The sequence below is a fragment of the Pleurodeles waltl genome, chromosome 10 (genome assembly GCF_031143425.1).
Source record: "Pleurodeles waltl isolate 20211129_DDA chromosome 10, aPleWal1.hap1.20221129, whole genome shotgun sequence".
Classification (NCBI taxonomy): domain Eukaryota; kingdom Metazoa; phylum Chordata; class Amphibia; order Caudata; family Salamandridae; genus Pleurodeles; species Pleurodeles waltl.
The window spans coordinates 601,660,923-601,682,052 of NC_090449.1; the positions used below are offsets into that span (position 1 = coordinate 601,660,923).

The window sequence follows — 21,130 nt, forward strand, 5'->3', positions numbered from 1 at the left end:
GGAGCCGTATCGAGTCACAGCCCATCGCAAGCAGTGGGGACTAACGGTTCATCTCCAGGTCAGGGGGCTTTGCTACCACTGGTATGCCCTAAAGAAACTATGCAGTTCAACAGAGCACAGGCCAGCCCCAAGCACCTCAGGTGCAGATTCCCATAGCTATGCAGCCGTCGTCTGGCCCAGCGGCCCAGAGTGCCCCCACCAGACAAACGTGGACCCAGGCGCCCATACTCCCAATGCCATTTGCTGCCTCCTGCTCAATAGTGCTGCTGATCAGGGCCAATGGGAGAGAGCCCAGTGCTCCGGCCCTAGCAATCGAGTGCTCTAGGAATGCCCCCAACAGTGTCTAGCTTCTGTGTGTGGTTCCCCACAGTAAAGCCCCCTGCCCACAATCAGGAATGCTCTGAACAGCCTCACCAGAAGAGGGAAGCAAGGCCAGAACATGCAACTACATCAGAGGGTCACCCCAGCAGCCGCCCTATCTCCTCATGGTGTCCTCACCGCACCCAGAAGTCCTCAGTGGGCCCGGTAGGTTGCCTACGTGCACCTTATCACTGGCCCCAACAACCGGCCGCTCAAGGACAGGCCCCCAACCCCATCTGGCTGCCGCACAGAGCCCCCAGTGCAAAGTCACTCCCTCCAAATCAAGGATGCTGATATCAGGGGGCAGTGGGTGGAGCAAGGCCGGGGCACGCAATCTACCACAGAAGGCCGCAGCCATCCACTTCCTTGCTCTGTTTGCGGCATCCTCTCCGCACTGCGACTCTCCTCTGGGACCCGTACAGGGATCCCCTGGGACCCCCACGCGCGAGGATCTCCTTGTAGCCACTCAATTCGGGCAAAAACTTAGGCTGCTGCATCCAGGGAGCAACGCCTCACTTGGCAATCTCCCTGTCAGGCCTCTCGCTTCTTAGGCACCGTCAGTTGGGACATATTGGAAGATGGCGGAATCCGCCGGTGTACCGACCGCTGGTGGACCTGTTGACAATGGAAGAGCGACATGTCATTGTGACCTACCGGTTTGACCGTGCCACAATCCGGGAACTATGTACCCAGTTGGAGCCTGACCTGATGTCACCAATCCGCCATCCGACTGGAATACCCCCTGACGTGCAGGTGCTGTCAGTGCTCCATTTCTTTGCAAGTGGGTCTTTTCAGACAACAGTGGCCATGGCATCAGGGATGTCCCAGCCTATGTTTTCCAATGTCTTGTCCAGAGTGTTGGCTGCCCTGCTGAAACACGTAAGGAGATACATCATTTTCCCTGAGGTGGCGGATTTGCCTACAGTGAAAGGTGACTTCTATGCCCTCGGACATATCCCCAACGTCATAGGTGCCATTGATGGGACCCATGTAGCTCTGGTCCCCCCCGCAGGAATGAACAGGTGTACAGGAACCGGAAGAGTTATCATTCGATGAATGTCCAGATGGTCTGTTTGGCAGACCAGTACATCTTGCAGGTAAATGCAATGTTCCCTGGCTCAGTGCATGACGCCTACATCCTGCGGAATAGCAGCATCCCTGATATGATGGGTGAACTCCAGAGGCAACATGTATGGCTATTGGGGGACTCTGGTTACCCCAACCTGTCCTGGCTACTGACCCCAGTGAGGAATCCCAGGACCAGGGTAGAGGAACGCTACAATGAGGCCCATGGGTGGACTAGGAGGGTAATCGAGCGGACCTTCGGCCTCCTGAAGGCCAGGTTCAGGTGCCTCCATATGACAGGTGGGTCCCTATTCTACTCACCGAAGAAGGTGTGCGACATCATCATCGCCTGCTCCATGCTCCATAACTTGACATTGCGACGCCAGGTGCCTTTTCTGCAGGAGGATGATCCAGATGACGGTGTTGTTGCAGCGGGGGAGCCTGGGGAGCCTGTGGACAGTGATGAGGAGGAAGCTGATCAAGATGAAAACGACAACAGGGAGTCAGTCATACAGCAATATTTTCAATGAGACACAGGTGAGTACAATTTCATGTTTCACATTATATTACATTTCACACGTCTACCTCTATCCTGTGCCTACTTTTCACTCCCTATTTGTTAACTGAGTTGTCCCCTTCCATTTCAGTTTCACTAATGTGTTGACCTACGTTTGAACAGCTTGCACCCTTGAAAGGCTTGTGATGTGAGTAGTAGGAAGGGATACCTTTAATCACCATATTAAAAGTGACAGTTGTCCCGCCCCGGAAATGACGTCATATCCGGTGGCTGGGACTTCCGGTGTCCCAGAAAGCCCTCCCCGGAAGTGACGTGCATGGGGGTGTCACGTGGTTTGTGAACACGTGGTGTCATGTGTTAGCCCTGTGTCTGGGTCCTAGCCCCTGGGTTTTGGCCTATGAGTTGTGTAAAAAAAAAAAAGTATGACTTAGTGCTGTGCAAGTGGTTTCAGAGCCTGAGTGGGACAGGTCTGGACATGTCAGACATTCATGCCCAAGTGCCAGTTAGGGGGCCTCTGCACAGGGCTGCAAAGTGGGCGGTCTGGTCAAACCTCCACACTGTTGGCTAATCCAAAAAATAAATAAAGTGGGAATGGTCAAATGCTGCTTATGTTAGAGCCAGCCTATCAATGTAGAGAGGTAAATCTAAAACAGAGGTGGGCCTGCATTCTTTCATGGGTTCCCAGATGGTTTAAATTAGAAAACTGACCCTGTAATTAAAAGTTTGAAACACCCCAGAGGTTGTTGTGGCATGGCTAATCTAAAACAGAGACATGTCTGCATTCTTTCAGGGGTTCCCAGAACCGGCCCAGTAATTAAAAGTTTGAAACACCACAGAGGTTGAGGGGCATGGCTGATCTAAAACAGAGATGGGCCTACATTCTTTCCAGGGGTGACAGAGGTGGGGTTAAATTAGAAACTGACACGGTAATTAAAAGTTTGAAACACAACAGAGGTTGAGGGGCATGGCTGATTTAAAACAGAGATGGGCCTACATTCTTTCAGGGGTTCCCAGAACTGACACGGTAATTAAAAGTTTGAAACACAACAGAGGTTGAGGGGCATGGCTGATTTAAAACAGAGATGGGCCTACATTCTTTCAGGGGTTCCCAGAACTGACCCTGTAATTAAAAGTTTGAAACACAACAGAGGTTGTTGTGGCATGGCTAATCTAAAACAGAGATGGGCCTACATTCTTTCAGGGGTTCCCAGAACTGCCCCTGTAATTAAAAGATTGAAACACAACAGAGGTTGTTGTGGCATGGCTAATCTAAAACAGAGATGGGCTTACATTCTTTCCAGGGGTGACAGAGGTGGGGTTAAATTAGAAAACAGACATAGTAATTAAAAGTTGAAACACAACAAAGGCCAAATATTGCTAACCTATAACAGATGCCTATTTCCAGGTCCCACCAATCACAGAGCCCAGGCATAATTACCACTGTGATCCTAGTATAAGAACCCCCCAACTTCACAGGCCTCTTTTTTTCTGAACTACATACTGACATTTGTGGCAAGCAGGGACGCATCAGGACATAATGGCTGGAAACATGAAGGGCAGAGCTCAGACTGGTGATGCTGAACATCTTCTACTTAAGGTCTGTAACAGTGTGATGTGTGTATGTGTTTTACTAAAGTTTTACAATGACATTAGCACCAATCTGTTTAACTATACATAGAGATGTAAAATGCCTGCTTTTAAAAAATAAATAAAAAATAAAAAATGTAAAAGCTGCTATTAGTGTATTTTTGAGATACTGTAATTACTTTGTGGGGTGATTTTGTTTAAATGGTACTAGTAGGGTCTTGTGCTATGTATTTGTCTGTATTTTTATGGGGGTGCAATTATTTTGGGGATTGTATTGGTACTGCTTAACTTGTACCTGCTGGTTCTGGACCTGTGTATGGACATGTATTTTTGAAAATCTGCACTCATTTTGTGGGATGGTGTTCTTTTAATGTGTACTTGCTGATTCTGGGGCTGTGTATCTGTCGGTATTTTTTAAAGTCTGCACTTGTTTTGTGGGGCTAGGGGTTGTTTAATTGGTACTTGTGGGTTAATGTGCAATGTATAGGCATGTATTTCAGGGCGAGTGCACTTACGATGTGGGGTGTATTTGGACTGCTTAATATGTACATATTGGTTCTGGGACTATGTAGGGGCCTGTATTTTTGTGGGGTTGCACTTATTTTGATGGCAGTTTGGTGGGCTTATTGTGTACGTCATGGTTCAGGGGGTTGTGTAGCTAAGGGTATTAGTGGTGGGGCTGTATTTAATTTGTACAGGAAATGTTATGGGGCTCTTTATGTATTTTTTTATGTGTATTTTATGGTATGGGCCAGTATTATATGGCCGCAATAGTGTGTTTAAGTGGTGAGCTTTTGGGGGTGGCCTAGTTGTTAATTTTAGAGCTCAGCGCAATGAGTTCCGGGGTGCAGAGCTCTAAAATTAATAACTACGCTCCAAGGGGTCAACCATAGCTCTGGGGTGCCCAGGTTATGAACTTTTGCGGCGTGGCTCTCAAGAGACCGCGTGGCCTTTTGAGAGCAGCGCCAAAATGTTCATAGCAAGGGCCCCCCAGAGCCGGCCTGAGCTCTGGGGCCCTTGTGATTAACTTAGCAAAACTGGTCTCAGAGGCCACTAGGTCTCTGAAAGCTGTTTTGTTAAGTTAATCACTAGGTTCCCAGAGCCATACTGCGCTCTGGGGCTCGAGTAATTAACACAGCAAAACTGCTCCCAGAGACCTGCAGGTCTCTGAAAGCAGCTTTGCTAGGTTAATAACTCGTGGTTCCCAGAGCCGGTCTGTGCTCTGGGGACCGGTGTTATTAACCTAGCACAACTGCTTTCAGAGACCTGCTGGTCTCTGAAAGCAGCTGTGCTAGGCTAATAACGCAGGTCCCCAAACCCGTCCTGGGCTCTGGGGACCGGCGTTATTAACTTAGCAAAACTGGTCCCGGAGACCTGCAGGTCTCTGAGAGCAGCTTTGTTAAGTTAATAACGCGGGTCCCCAAAGCCGTCCTGGGCTTTGGGGACCGGCGTTATTAACTTAACAAAGCGGCTCCCAGACCGGCGTTATTAACTTAGCAAAACTGGTCCCGGAGACCTGCAGGTCTCTGAGAGCAGCTTTGTTAAGTTAATAACGCGGGTCCCCAAAGCCGTCCTGGGCTCTGGGGACCGGCGTTATTAACTTAACAAAACGGCTCCTAGAGACCTGCAGGTCTCTGAGAGCCGCCTTGTTAAGTTAATAACGCCGGTCCCCAAAGCCGTCCTGGGCTCTGGGGACACGCGTTATTAACTTAACAAAACGGCTCCCAGAGACCTGCAGGTCTCTGAGAGCCGCTTTGTTAAGTTAATAACGCCGGTCCCCAAAACCGTCCTGGGCTCTGGGGACCCGCGTTATTAACTTAACAAAGCGGCTCCCAGAGACCTGCAGGTCTCTGGGAGCCGCTTTGTTAAGTTAATAACGAGGGTCCCCAAAGCCGTCCTGGGCTCTGGGGACCCGCGTTATTAACTTAACAAAACGGCTCCCAGAGACCTGCAGGTCTCCGGGATCCGCTTTGTTAAGTTAATAGCGCGTGTCTCCAGAGGCTGTAAAAGCCCGGAGACAGCGTTATCAAGTTAGGAGATCTCTTCTCGGAGGTCGCGCTGCCTCCGTGAAGAGATCTCCTAACTTGATAACGAGGTCTCCGAGCGTTTACAGCCTCGGAGACCTCTGCCGGCAGTTTTTTTTTTTTTAAATGGGCTTATTAACAACGCGGCTCTCAGAAGCCGCTGGGGAACACCCCAGCGGCTTCTGAGAGCCGCGTTGAAAGTTTAATTAGAGAGAATGCCGTGCGTGTTTCAGCGCGGTATTCTCTCTAATTAAACCATCCGATCGGATCCCCAAGACCTCGTGGGGTTCCCATGGTCTCGGGGATCCGATCGCTTGCCGCCAGAGTGCGGCATTTGTTTGTTTTAAAAAAAAAAAAAAAAAAAAAATAGTAATGGCGCGAGGCCGGGTCTGTGGGCCCTGACCTCGCGCGCTAGGGCCGTAGGGCCCATACAAATATATAAAAAAAAAGAAATAAAAATGAATAGCGTTTTGGGGGCCTTGGGATTGGGGCCCCCAAGGCCCCTTAGGGCAGCATTTAAAAAAAAAAAATACAAATACAAATATGAGGTCCCTGAGCACAGGGCTCAGAGACCCCCAGGCCATCATGTGACAGCCTTTAAAAAAAAAAAAAATATATATATATATTTATTTATTTATATATATATATATATATATATATCTGTGTGTGTTTGTGTGGCAAGTGTGGACAGGGGTTTAGGGGCCTACAAGGTCGTTTTTTTTAAAAGCATATAAATAAAAAAAAATATTGAATTAAATTAAAATAATAATGATTAAAAAATAACTATCCCTGCTAAAAGCTTTTCAGACCCCTCAAGTACCACAGCCCACTCACCTTAGTTCAGGATGGCTTTGGATCTGATTTTGTTGCCTTGAAAAAACCCAGGACCTCACACATGCTGCATCCACATCCGGCCATTTTCTTTTTCTTTTAAAACAAAGACTGTGTGGTGTTGGAATTGGCTCAGCTAGGAGTTTAGACTGAGCTCCGCCCCCACACATGGTTCACAGCCTTGTTCAGCTAAGGTGAAAACCAGGCCTGGATCCTAGGATCCACTTTCCAGTCTATGTCTTATAGAGACAGTCCTAGAGGTAGTATTATGCAAGAGCGCCACCATGTGGAATTTGTTTATTAAACCTTGTATAGTTTTTGAGAAAAGTTTTACAGTTGTCAATATGTATTTATACTTACAGAACATAGGGATTCAACAATTTGAATCTTGATAGATACATTTTTTTTTTTTTTTAAATTTTTTTTTTTTTATTTATAATTTTTTTTTTTTTATTTATTATTATTTTTTTAAAAATTTTTTTAAATTTTTTTTTTTTTTCTTTTTGTCCTACCCTTGTTGTGCTTTTATGAAGGGTTCGGACGTAGAAGATGAATTGTGGTATGTTTAAAGGTAAATCTGTCTCTCTTGTACACAGGACTGTCAAGAGTCTGGGGAACCCCCTGTGCAAATGGAGACCGTGCAGCAAGGTGAGTTACAGGACCTTGGTCGTTCTGAACGACGTTGTCAGGAATGTTATTTTTTTATTTTACTTCTAATGGGCACCCATGTGTTTGCATAGGTTATGATGCAGAACTCAGGTGCGCGATTGCCTCTCTCCAACAAATCCTCCATGTTCAAGAGGGGTCAAGCACCTTGTCACAGGATAACGTTTCTGCAGGTATATATTAGGGGTCTTTTTGTACCCCCATTGAAAACCTAACAGGGTCTAACAATCAGACCTATATTTGGTCATCTCAGTGAGTTCGTATAGTCTATGTATTATATTGTATGTGTTACATTATTTTTTTATGTTTTTTATCCCGAGGGGCTCCTATGGATGAAGCGAGCCGGGATATGGATGGAAAGCTTAAAAAGCAGCCCCGCAAAAGGAAGTCCCCTGGTTCTAAGGACGGCCCGCCCATTAAGAAGGGACCCTCAAGCCGGAAAAACCATGGTGAGTTTAAGAAAATGTAGAGTTTGGTGTATACAGTGCAGCGTGTGTCTAAACGTCTTTCCGACCCATAGGTATAGCCGCTCTAACTAGCCCTAATCTATATTTTGCTATCTTTACGTCCTAGAATCATCACACCAGAGCTCCGGAGACGCCTGCCCTCAGCCTAAGCCGCGGATGTCATCTTTAAAGGTCTACACTGGGACTGTTCAAAACCCCACAAAGTCATCGGTACTCGTGAGCCAACCCGAGCACCGAGACCCGCCCTGCAACATCTCCACATCCGTCGCTCCTGGACCAGGTACAACTCATAACGACACCACATCATCCATCATAAAGGGAATACCTAGTACAGCGGGCACTTCTGCAACAACTATCCAGGGTTTGGGGTGTGACCATCCGGACATTATCGTTCTTACAACGCCAAGCGCCCAACTGATTGCACCTTGTGAAGCCTCTGGAGGGTCCCCAAAACAGTGCAGCAACCCTAAAATAAATCGGCTGTCCTTAAAGAATCGTAGGAAGAAGTTCCAGAACCCTGAGCAACAATCTGGGCCTCTAGACCTGTCTTTTAAAAATTTTGTTGAGGTACAACCGGCTCCCCCTAGGGTCCAGAGTTCTAATACCGGCGTGCCTGGCCTCGACCTAACCTCTCCAGGGTGTACAACTATCCCCGCTGTGTTATGTGACCCCTCCATGGAAAATGATCACCCTGCAGAGGATCCCTACTCCCACTGTATAGAGCTTCTTAAGGCTCTAGCTGGTACTACCCAAAGTTCTGAAGCCCCGGCATCCCCATGTCTGATGTCCCCCGATACACCCCCGGGGGCATACGACCCCACCAGTCCTGCGCCAAGTGCCCGTGCGCAATGGTCTTCACCATCATCATCAATATACCCCGACAGCAGTATAGGGTGTAGCGGAACGCAAAATCAGAGTTTTGGAACACCCTCGAGCGATGATCAGGGCTCTCAAACTCCTGGATGTTCACACTGGAATCCTGTTTTTACGTCCCGCTCTGATCCCTCAGCCGTGATTGGGGGTGATAACAACGGCCGCTGTCCTATAACTGGGGATGCTCAGGGAGTTGGCAATCACCCCTCTAGTGTCACAAGTACTGGCCTTGAAACAAACCTTTCAAGCCGGGCTAGAGTTCTAGACAACTACGTTAAAGAAATCCATCATTCGTTCAGACAGTTAAAATGCCAACTCCATCTAAAAACTTTAAAACTATGTAAGAACGACGGTAATAGAGGGGCATCCAGAGCTAGCATAAAGGCTTTAAAACAGCTGATGGCTCGGTGTAGAAACACAATGGCCCAAACTTGCGCTTCAACAATTGTGGCCATGGGTAACATCCCGTCATGACTAGGTGAGCGTACATACCCGGGGAATGTTAGAACTACATTTACCAGTACAGGGGGCCATAGGTCTAAATATGAAAAGAAGCCCCAGCACCTGCTTAGTAGAGCTCTAAGAGTTTTACGAGCGCTCAATAGTCAGAGGTCATGTCAACCCCCAAGCCCTGCACCCATAAGACCTCAAAATATAGAGTTAGGAGGTGCTGCTGGTCTTTACAGGCCGTCTGGGGGTGGCGGTCCGAGCCGTCTCAGCCTTAAGCAGTCTGGAGGAGCCCCGTCCGAAGTCGGTGTAGTGTCAGTGTCACCATTTGTAAACAAGCCAGACATTGTTCAGATCGGCGGGGGTCGTTTACCAAAAACCAGATGGGCCCATAAGAAGCCAGAGTGGCTTGGTAGCTCTAGAAAACGCAAGCTGGTAATAAAAAAGTTAAAGAAAGCCAGACTCTGCGTTACCAGAAGGTCTAAAAACACACCTACATCTAACCACACCCCTGGGAGCTCTCCAACAACCAGTAATTCTCAAACTGAGGCTTCAGAACCAGTTTTTATGGAAAGTGTGAGACGGTATAGTCGTGTTGTAGAGCGGTTTAACGCTACAGAACACTATGAGGAGTTTAGGTTCGTTAACCTAGATCGCCTACACTCCTCAGATCATGGCATCATAGCTATACATCAGGCTGTGCAAACGCTGATCGAACGATTGTTACACGATGTGGGTCCTAATGATTTCTTTCAGATGCGTTTTCAGGGACAGGGTCTCAATAGTCCCCTGTTCACCAGACGGTCATCTCGGGATGTGTTTGACGCTGTAACGTTTTTAGAAAACCTATCTAAACTTTTACAGAGCAAGGCTGAATTACTGGCGTACGGGTCCTTTAGAATCATCTCCCTCGTTGTTAGGGGGCGCGAGGGGGGTGCTTCCAGAGCCTTAAAGAGCGTTATGTACAGTAAAATCATTGACAAGAAATCACGATGGTTGCTCGATTTTAATACCGGAGCTACCAACATGTGTCTGGCCGCAAGCATTGCAGGCTTATTGATGGACCGCTCTACCCCAGACGCCGTCATTATGGCGATGGCTGTAGCAGCACATGAGGCGCTTCAGATACCGACTGACAAAATGGTCGGTTTTGGGGATCTGGGACTTTTTGAGAATCACTTCGCCGTGACGGTTAAAGTTCTATACCATGCAGGTTCTTGGAAGTACTTCACTACCAATGAAGGTGTGAAAAACAAGACCGTGTATGTGCTACACCATGAAAACCACTTTTACGGTGTCTTGAACCTGAAGGGTTTTCTAGGCGCCAAGTATGTGTGTGAGCATTGCGATCACATATACAACAACCGGACCAAACACCAGTGTGAATTACACTGTAAAATGTGTCAGAGGGACGGTTGTGTCAATGACAATGCTCTGAAAGTGAACTGTCCAACGTGCAAGCTGTTTTGTCGGTCGCAAGACTGCTTAAACACGCACATAGGCCTCGCCCAATGTGTTCTTAAAGCCGACTGTGGGACTTGCGGCCGTTATAAACCTGTCGATCACAAATGTGAAGGTATGCAGTGCCCTAGGTGTACAGCTCCTTTTATAGCCGGAACAACCCATGAGTGTTACATGCTCAGAAGTCACTACCAGAAAAAAACAGAAGACTATATCGTATTTGACATAGAGTGTACGCAAGAGACGGGGGTGCACCAACCAAACTATATTTACGCCCACCATCTAACCGGTGATGGGAGCTGGGAGTTTGAAGGTAGGGCTTGCGTGAATGATTTCCTCCTCACATTTATGCAACCCCGATACCAGGATTATACATTTCTGGCTCACAACTCCAAAGCATATGATTCTTTTTTCATTATCAGGGACCTGATACATGAAAAGCTTCCCGTTAGTCTCATAACCCAAGGTTCCAAACTAATGCTGCTTAAGGTTGTGCCTTTTGACATTAGGTTCATAGACACCTTGAATTTTCTGCCCATGAAGTTGAGCAAACTGCCAAAAGCCTTTGGGTTTGAAGGCTGTAAAGGTTATTTCCCACACTTTTTTAACACATGGGCTAATCAGAATTACTTCGGGCCTATGCCTCCGCCCGACAGTTATGGTTGCGATTATATGATGCCCTCTGAAAAAGAGAGTTTTCTACAGTGGTACGATGAAAACCGTGAAAAACGGTTTCATTTCCAAACTGAATTGAGAGCATACTGTCAGGCGGACGTTATGATATTGCGAAAAGCATGCAACCTATTCAGAGATGTTGTGGTGGCTATGACGAAGCGGGTCGTGTTTATTGAAACAGATCCGTGCGAGCGTGAAAAAAAAATAACTGTATACCTGGACCCATTTCAAAACATTACTCTGGCTTCAATGTGCATGTCTATTTATAAACACATGTTTTTAAGGTCTGAAACTATCGCCTTAATACCACCTGACCTCTATAACGGCAAGCAGAAACGTTACTCCACACCTTCTATTCAGTGGCTCATGTACGTCTCTGCGAATGAGAGCATCTTCATTCAGCACGCTTTGCAGGGCGGCGAATACCGTCTAGGCCGCTACTATCTAGACGGGTATGCATTAATTAACGGTGTTCCAACGGCCTTTGAGTTCAACGGGTGTTTTTACCACGGTTGCCCTCAGTGTTACAAACCCCATGAATTTAATAGACTGCAGGGCACCACGTTTGAACATCTGTACCGCCGGACTCTGGCAAAGGCGCAGTATATTGAGAGTTGTGGGTTTGTTCTGAGAACTCTCTGGGAACATGATTGGGTAACTGAGCTATCGAAAGATGGCGCACTGAGCACTTTTATTAAGAGCCAGCAGCTACCTTCACCGCTGGAGCCCCGTGACGCCTTATTCGGCGGCCGTACAAACGCCATTCAATTGTACCGTGTAGCTGGCCCTGGTGAGAAAATACATTACTACGACTTCACTAGTCTGTATCCATTTGTGAACAAGGTGAAGTTGTACCCTGTGGGCCACCCTACAATTGTATACAGGAACTTTAAACCTCTCAAAGAGTACTTTGGAATCATTAAGTGTCAGATTCACCCTCCGCTGAAACTTTACTTTCCGGTGCTCCCTTATAGAGTCGACGGTAAGCTAATGTTCCCCCTATGCCGTACCTGCGCTGAAAGTAAACAGCTTAGCGAATGTCGGCATAGTGATGAGCAGAGGCTGCTGGAAGGGACGTGGTGTACCATTGAGGTGCAGACGGCCCTAGAGAAAGGGTATCGGCTTGGTAAAATCCTGGAAGTCTGGCACTTTCCAAATACAACAACACAGCTCTTTTCTGAGTACATAAACTTGTTTCTTAGAGACAAGCAGGAGGCCTCGGGGTATCCAGAATGGTGTGTCGATGAGCCCTCAAAGAAAAAGTATATCGCTGATTACAAAGCGCGCGAGGGTATTAAACTGAGACCTGCGTTCATTAAGGTTAACCCCGCCCGCCGGCAGTTAGCTAAGCTCTGTCTCAACTCCTTGTGGGGAAAGTTCGCACAGCGGACCAATTTGTCAAACACATCCATCGTCACAGATCCGGATGAGCTTTTTAAGTACATATTCACACCTGTTTATGACGTATCCAGTTGTGAATTTATTGACGACGAGACGGCCGTTCTATGCTGGAAATACGCCAAAGAGTACCCCACAACGTGTAACAATATAAACATCTTTATAGCATGCTTCACAACCGCTCACGCCAGGTTAGAGCTTTACAGGCTGTTGGACCAGCTTCAGGAACGGTGTTTGTACCATGACACAGACTCTGTTATCTTTGTGAGTAAAGAGGGTGATGAAGATCCTCCGCTGGGTGATTATCTAGGGGATTTGACCAGCGAGCTCGAAAAGGGGGAGTATATACAGGAATTTACCTCATCAGGCCCTAAGACATACAGTTATAAGACCTCAAGCAACAAGGTTTGCATGAAAGTCAAAGGTATCACTTTAAACGTCAACAATACGATTAAAATAAACTTTGACAGTCTGAAGGGCCTGGTGCACGAATACTCTGCATTGAGCGATCACAAAAATAGCAAAGCCATTGTTGTAAACCATCCGAGCATAGTCAGGTCCAAGAAAAAATGGGAAATTACAACACAGCCTATGTTTAAAACCTTAAGAGTAGTGTTTGACAAACGGGTCCTCACAACGGACTACAAAACACTGCCTTACGGTTACTAAAAGCCATTAGAGGTTTGAACATCGCCCAGATATGGACACCAGACTGCAGCACCCATTCTCCTGCGTTTTAGCGGGGCCCTCCAATAGCGGTAAAAGTTTTTTTATAAAGAAACTGTTAGAAAACGCTCCCGGTGTTTTATCTCAGACCCCCAACAACATCGTGTGGCTTTATTCATGCTGGCAGGATCTTTACACTGAGCTCACCCTAAAATTTCCCCACATTCGATTTATAGAGGGTATCCCCGATAATCTCAACGACGATGACTTGCTACCAAAACACCTTGTAAACATGGTCGTGGTGGATGACCTCATGCGTGAAGGAGGGGACCACCCCGAGCTTGAGCGGGCTTTTACGCAATATTCACACCACCGCAATCTGAGCATATGCTATATAGTGCAGAACCTGTTTTACAAGGGCAAGAGCAGCCGGTCCATAACTCTCAACGCCTCATACCTGGTCTTATTTAAAAACCCTAGAGACAAACTTCAAATCTCAATTATAGCTAAACAAATGTACCCCGGCAACACCCAGTTTTTCATGGATGCCTTTAACGATGCTACAGCAAAACCCCACAGCTACTTACTGGTGGATTTGAAACCCAACACTTTTGAAGACTACAGACTACGATCCGGTATAATACCCCCGGACTTCCCAGTCGCCTACACGCCTAAAACAGTGTCCAAAAACTATAAAAAGAACAAGTAAAAAGCTGCTTATAACATTTACACTCTAAACCTTGTAATATAAGGTCCCCACAATGTCGGCTCGGTTACGACGTAATTTAGGACTTCTAAAAATGTTGATCACGGCTAGCCCCGCGAGAAGAAAAGCCATCCTCTGCGCTGCCACGGATGATTTAGTGGCCGCCATTTCAGAAATAGCCCTAAACACCCTAAAAGGTAATGTCCCTATATCAACGCGCCAGTTCCGGGTTCTGAAGAAGAAACGCCACATTATTAAGAAGCTCAGCAATAAGAGGGCTTCACTCCTTTCCAAAAGAAAACTGTTCAAACAGTCAGGAGGCTTTATAGGGTCGTTGTTAGGTATAGCTATACCCCTAATCACAGGGCTACTGTCGCGATCCTGATGGAGCACGCCCACAAAATGTACCTCGTGCCCCGGCAACAGGTGGATCATCTGTCCCCTTCTAACACGGACGTCTGGGACATACGCAAAAACGAAACACATCGTCTCGATGCGGAAATCAAAGCCATTTTGAACCGGACTGATTTAAAACCCCACGACAAGGCAGGGCTTTACTCAGGAGCCCTTCAAAACTTTCTACAATACTACAAGCAACTCACCTCTGAAAAAACCAAACTGACGCTGTACACCCCAGATGCTGAACAGCCGCCTGGACCCTCTACGCAGGCTCATGACATAGGTCCCACACCCACAACTGATGCCTTTGTCTTAGACCTTTTAAAAAATATCAGTCAGAAATATAGAGGGGCTGCGCAAATGTTACTCAGTAAAATGAGTACTACTAAAGATTTGACCACTTGGAACGCCCGGGGTGAATTCGTTTACAAAGGGCAGCCGGTTGCTGGTTCCCATATGTATGATCTGGTCCGGGGTCTCACACACGGTAAAACCCTAACAACACGAGAAGCTCCTAGAGGCTGGGAACAGTTCCTAAATGCAGCTGCGGAACTCAACATTCCCTCCACGATCATCGGAAATGCCGAGAATCGCCGTAAGCTTGAAAGTTTAAAAGACCCGGCCCCTGCTATTTTTACAAGGAGCCCCGCTATATCGACATCGCCTTTCTTTCCACAACTAACACCCGCTCGGGACCGTGCTGATCTTCCTATGGGGCCTAAAAAGAGACTATTCAAAATGAACACATGGCTACCGATCTAATTTTGCACACATGTATAGTTTTTTTTGTTAAAAGTTTTTACGGTTCGAAAAAATGTGCTTCATTTTATATGTTTAACCATGTAAATGTTCGTGTTGAAACATGCTTGTAATAAACACTTTTAAATTTTCAGCCAGAGTATGCCATCTTTTTATTTATGAATGGTTTGAAAATGTACACAGTACGGATTAAAAAAAAAAATGCCTAGGATGAAAGCTTGTTTAAGATGTTTTTTATTTTAGACACTCACAAGTACAAATAACAGCTTTACAAGACCTTACACTTTTGACAGAGACCCGAGTCTGTTTTAACAACGTGTGACATTGTCCTGTAGTTTTCATTCACATATTTCATAACAACATCATCGTTGTTTACTAAATCGTCTGAGTATAGATTTAAAAAATTTCTAAACGTTATACCTTCAGACATTTTACTAATAAAGTATATACAATGTTCCCCACATGTGATGGCCATAGGATCCTGTACCCGCAGTTTATTATACACAACAGTGGGTGATGCTTTTTTTACATATTTGAATATCGGCTTTGTATAAATACTATGCTTAGGGAATTCAGCTAAACTATCAAACACTATAACCTTGTCCACATCCAGAAACAGTGCCGCCCAATGTGCCCCACCCTTGTAATGGGGATCGGTGTTAAAGACGAGGGTACGGGGCCTTTCCGGACCTATCTTTTCAGGTAGTCCATCGCTAGGGTATACCCCTAGAAAGTATTTCTTAGCATATTTATGTCTACTTAAGAAGTCACGTATCTCAGTAGTGTCCATTTTATATATTTTTTTTAAAAAATAAAAACAAATTTTTAATTTTTATTTTACACTTTTTCAATGGTAGTCAAACATGAGCTGACGGGCGTGGTTGATCTGAATAACACTGTCGAATACAGAGAACACAACCATGTTCACATTGGCCGCCAGTGCCTGTGTAAAACGTATTTCCGCTTTTAGATTTCCGTTTTTGATCAGGTTGTAATGGTCGCCATCTTCCATGTCCGGCGTCAGGTCGAACGCAAACAGCGTGTAGCCTGCAGCATACCCTTCCCTTAAAACAACTACTCCTGAGTCCCGCAGCTGTTTCCCCGTTATCGAGACCAGCCCTAGATATTCCCGGACAAAATTTGATGTTCCAAAATTCGGCGTGAAAGGTTTTGCGGGGATCACAGCACCCTCGTGAACCAAAGCGGCATAGTTGATATCATAGTGTTTGAAGTTGAAAGGGTTTGAGTTGTAGGCGCCACTAAAAGCGGTATTGTCCACAAACCCTATGATGATGAGTTTCGGTAACTGCCCCAGAAATAGATTCTGCTGCTGCGTTAATCGGGTTCCGGCGGGGATGCTGAATATCTTCAGAGCAACTCTTTCAATGGCATACTTGGCGTTCGATAATTGTAAAGCTTCAGCATGGGCTAGTCTGACACTTGGGGACACTTTCACTCTCTTTACAAACAGGCTCGCTGACAATATAACCAGTTTATACTGCTCTGCATCACCGCTGATGAGACAGAAAGAGTCCTTGTTACGATTGAGTTTGATCTTAAGATCAATACCGTTGACTAACAGTTTGTCTTGGAAGAAAAGGTCTGAATGTACGCGCCCCAGGAGGTCAAACTGCCTACTGCCGGCGACGAAGCTGGCTCTTTTTTTAAAACCCTCGTTGTCTCCGTCCAAAGCTGTGTTCTCCAAATGCGCTTCGGTATCTCGGTAGAAGAGCCCCGCTGAAAGATGTGTGTCCAGCGCATCACGACTATAATTTAGAATACTCTCTATGTAGGCCCTGTAGGCATACATGTTATCACTCTGTGTGACGAGGCGATCGCCTAGGTTAATGTCCACTTGATTAAACATTGTTGCGATGGGATAGGCTATAGGGGCCACTCTAGCATCATCCTCGATGTTGTCACCGTTCGCTTTGGTTATTTTACAGACGAGGTGCAGGAGAGTATTGTTGAGATCAAGGTACATATCCGTGGATCCCGACACATAAAACTCTATCGGTGCAAGGGGTGTCAGAGCTGCCATCGGTGACACTTCCATGAAAAAACTGTTTTCAATGCTTGTCTGTGTGGGTTTGAGAGAAAACAGATCTAACTCAGATTTGGCGCATTCACCCGATGCACAGTGTACGAAGGCCATGATCGATGTTTTAAAAAATATTCGCACTAGAACGAGTTCTCTTCTTCTTGGTTGATCTCTTCCGTCTTATGACTCTTCTTTTGTGAGGGCCTTTTGAAGTAGTCCGGCGCTTCTTATAGGGCCTTGGCGGCCCCCTACGCAGCGATGCCCTTCGCTTCCTTTTAACAAAACCATGCGCTTTATACAGCAACCCCGCTCCTTCTTGGGGCTGTCTATTCATGCGCTCTGCTACCGCAGACGTTACACTGCCCACAACGTCCTGGGCTATGTTTGTAGCTGCCGCTTTAACATGAGGTTTTGCAATTTCGAACCCTCTTCTCAAAAAGGGCATGGCACGTCTAAACATGCTTCGGAAGAAACCCCCCAATCCCGCCCCATACATAACCGGAGCCCCTTGAAAGTAGGGTTGGGGACCGCCATACCCGGCCTGAACTCTATAATAGTCCCTGTACATCGAGGGATCCCCGTAGGTTTTCATGGTGACCATTGCAGCTGTCTAATAGTCACCTTCGCGCCGTGGCCTTAAATGAAGCTTAACAATAACTTTCCCGTATTTAAAGGCGACCGGCTCCGACTGATCGTTGTACACCATGATGGTTATAGTGTCAAAATGGTTTTTAGAAATTGCAACATAGTCGAGTTTGTGATGTTGTATATTAACCATTGCGTTATTTTCACCCTGCACCGGGACCCACCTCAACAAAGGGGAATAACTATCCCCGACCCTCTGCGGCTCTACAATGTCGCTATAAACGTAGAGTGTATAAAAACCGCCGTTAATATCGGGGCATGTAGGGTCTGGATCCATCTGCCTTTGGTGATGCTGTACGGTCCCTAAAACCCTTTGTAATTTACCACTACATTTAAACACTGTACTGAACTCTGGGGCTTTAAGAACCACCTTTCTTCTAACGTGATCCAATACCAGATATATATTAGCATACGCTTCAGTGCTGGCTATAGACTTGTTGATGGCATCGACCACCGTTGCGACGGTAGGGTAATAGCCGTGCGGGAAAGACAAGTTATAGGTCAGTGCATCCTGAGGTCGCTTTATATGAAATTTAACATCGGCCTTTGTAAAGGTATTCCAAGTTCTAGGGTACTGTATTTCCGTTAGTGCCACCTCCCACGGGCCTTTCAAATCCACTGGCTTTGCAAGTTTCACCGTATAACTCGAAATCTGATTGTCTGGGAACATGTCCTTCGAAGCGTTGGATGGCAGCGTGATATAAAAAGGGGAGTTCTCCATCATAGCGTTTACAGCTATACCTCACACACCGTGCAACGAGCTGGCCAGAACCCAACTGTTAAATTTCTCGGGCCACCCGCGCCATTTGACCAACGCCTGTCGCCGGGCTCCGCTCCCTTTTCTTTTCAGAACCTTTTCAACCCTGTACACCCTGTTCGGGTCGTAGGGCACCTCTTGTAACTCTTCTGTGTAAAAGACACCCGATACCTCTTCCCCAGCGTAGTCCTTTAACCTGTAAATATATACCCCTTCTTTAAGCTGCACACTTTCCACTATGAATATCTCATCGCTGAATGTTTGTTGGTAGCCTTTGGTGAAGACCCCCTTCAACTTTGAAACCCTGACATGAGCCCCTTCTTTTAAATCCGGTTTATTGACCTTCTGTGTGAGACGCCTACCGTACACCGTTCTCCACACCATTAACGAATTATCCCTTGTTACCTTAACAGGGGCCATTTTGATTGTCCTGTGGTAGGTGGCGTTATAAACATCTATAAAAGCCTTTAGAACATCCACGTATCTGTAGGTGTTGTTGGCGGTGAAATATCGCCACATCTTCGACTTTAAAGTACGGTTAAAACGCTCTACAACAGCAGCCTTTACCTCTGTGTGCGTTACAAAATGTTGAACAGCGTGCAGGTCTAATAATTTTTGGAAATGTTTGTTTAAAAATTCCTTTCCGGCGTCTGTTTGTAGTTTCTGGGGCACACGCCCGCTCGCGAAGATGTCTTTAAAAGCAGCTGTAACGCTGGTACCACTTTTATCGTTTAACGCCTCTGCATATGCGTATTTGGACAAGACGTCTATGACGGTTAATATATACATGGCGCCATCGTTATGTTTTGCTAGATCTTGAAGACTGATTATGTCGGCCTGCCACTGATAATCGAGCTGTGCGTTAACAACGGTGGCCCGCCTCTTAAAGCGCCTCCTGGCAGGTTTGTGCAGCGAATAAGCCTCTTCCCCAGCTAACCAAGTCTTCACACTGGCACGTTTTACAGATTCATTTTCAGCTCGAGCCCTTCTAAATAGAGCTTCGGAGCCTCCGAAACTTCCAACCCCCTGTTTATCGTAATAAAGCTTCCTTAAATCAGCATCCGTCATGCTGTCTCACATCAACACCCCGAAATGAAAGACACCTGTTTTGTGTAAGGTCATTTTATTAAACATAAAAAACATACATGTGCGGCTGGGGTATACAACCAGCGTGTATTTGACATTTTGTGCTACATAGCTTATAAATGTCAAAACCCGGATCCAATGTGGCTTTTTTTTTTTTTTTTTACAAACGTATACATAGTACAACATCCACTACACATGTTACTCAGAGCATGTTCCTTTACAAACCCTAAGCGACACAAACATTGATATTTTTATAGCTATACTCTCAATAGCTCTAGACATGACTTCCCGTTCCCCACGTCTATAACTCTGAACGCTCAGGATACTGATATAATTCAACAGTTCATACAGTTCTAGATAGGACAATGCAGAACCTTTATTTGTGAGATAATCTACAGTCATGTTCTCCAAAGCCTCATGCACCCCCGTCTCAGGTGAAAGTCTTAACTTGCGCTTGTGGTCTTTGTCCAAGGCCCAGCATTTAACAGATGCGTTTAGCCGGCCATTGATACACCACTTGGCGATACACTCATGGCAGTTACATTGCAACAAGGCAGAAGGTTCCGAAATGTTCAGACATCGCAGAGTCACAGGCTGTATTTCAGCTATTCTTTCTTTAACCAGCACAAAAATCAATCTCCCGATACAGATGTAGCCCGGTTGTAACTCATAGACATCTTGCACCTCGATACCCGGAATCCCCTCCTAAAAGTGAGTAAGTATGGAGCGTTAAGTAACATATTTATGGTCTACTTTTTTTTTTTTTTTTTTTTTTTTTTTAATTTATTTTTTATTTATTTTTTTATTTATTTATTTAAAACAGTTTTCGAGGGGCTAAAGACAACATTCTTCTGTTTTTATAATAAATGTCACACATTCGTCTTTCTATAACCCGTTCTACCATACGTTTGTCAAAGGGGGGACACAACCCGTGCATGCGGTCGAGTTTTGAGCATGGCTCTGCAGCGTATCGGATCTCAAGGACAGCCGCAGCCAAGACCTTCATCATGTCACAGTGGACACTTTTCTTCACAGCAGACAGCCCATACACAACCCTTAACAGCTTATATACCCGATAAGTGTCTATCCGGTTACAAACGTGACGAATTGTTCTTGCAGTGTATGCATCGTATAGACATTCGTGAGCCTCCTGTTGAGGGTCATTAATTTTATGCCCGTAGCAAAGGTCATAATAATCCCTTTTAACACACGCGTTCACAACGGCAGCTGCAAAGCCTTTAACCGGCCATATGGTGTCACAGGGGACGCCCGGAGCTTCCTTTTCAAGATCGTGGCTAGTGTAGGTGCAAACACATTTCTTACGAGGCTCTTTGTTCTGGCTTGTAATACTTTCAGACTGTCTGGAACAGCATAAGCAGAAAAAATTTACGGTGTTAACCTTTGGAGCTGACCCTTCTAGAGGCTCTCTTTCTTCTGTTATGTTCTAGGGTTCAAACAGAAAGCACAAGACACATTATTAGTTAAAAGTATGACATTAGAGTATACAGGCATAAAAAAATAAAATAAAAAATGTCTTTACTAACCTCAGCATTCGCTTCACACTCAGCGGCTCCTCTGAAATCTTGGGAGTCGCAGAGGTCCATTGGGACAGAAACAGCGCCTGAACTCACACCTGATGGTTGTAAAATAAAGGCTTCTGCATCGGGGTCCTCCTGGAAGCCCATGTCTTCATAGACGGG

The 21,130-nt window shown here is 46.0% G+C and overlaps 2 protein-coding genes across 2 annotated transcripts in view; both read left to right on the forward strand.

The window, feature by feature from the left end:
* LOC138261745 (cryptochrome DASH-like) overlaps nt 1–21,130 on the forward strand; it is a 218,871-nt gene that overhangs the window by 116,297 nt on the left and 81,444 nt on the right. The window lies entirely within an intron of this gene.
* Nucleotides 3,357–9,009, forward strand: LOC138261744 (uncharacterized). The gene is made up of 5 exons (XM_069211064.1): nt 3,357–3,539; nt 6,981–7,032; nt 7,125–7,223; nt 7,371–7,499; nt 7,624–9,009. Exons 1-5 carry the CDS (start codon nt 3,480–3,482, stop codon nt 8,862–8,864), a joined length of 1,581 nt encoding a protein of 526 aa, XP_069067165.1. The 5' UTR covers nt 3,357–3,479; the 3' UTR covers nt 8,865–9,009.

Bases quoted from the DNA above. Each gene is read 5' to 3' on its own strand.
- LOC138261744 (XM_069211064.1), top strand. From the start codon at position 3,480: ATGGCTGGAAACATGAAGGGCAGAGCTCAGACTGGTGATGCTGAACAT. The intron at 7,033-7,124 runs GTGAGTTACAGG...GTGTTTGCATAG, and splicing joins AATGGAGACCGTGCAGCAAG to GTTATGATGCAGAACTCAGG. The intron at 7,224-7,370 runs GTATATATTAGG...TTTTATCCCGAG, and splicing joins ACAGGATAACGTTTCTGCAG to GGGCTCCTATGGATGAAGCG.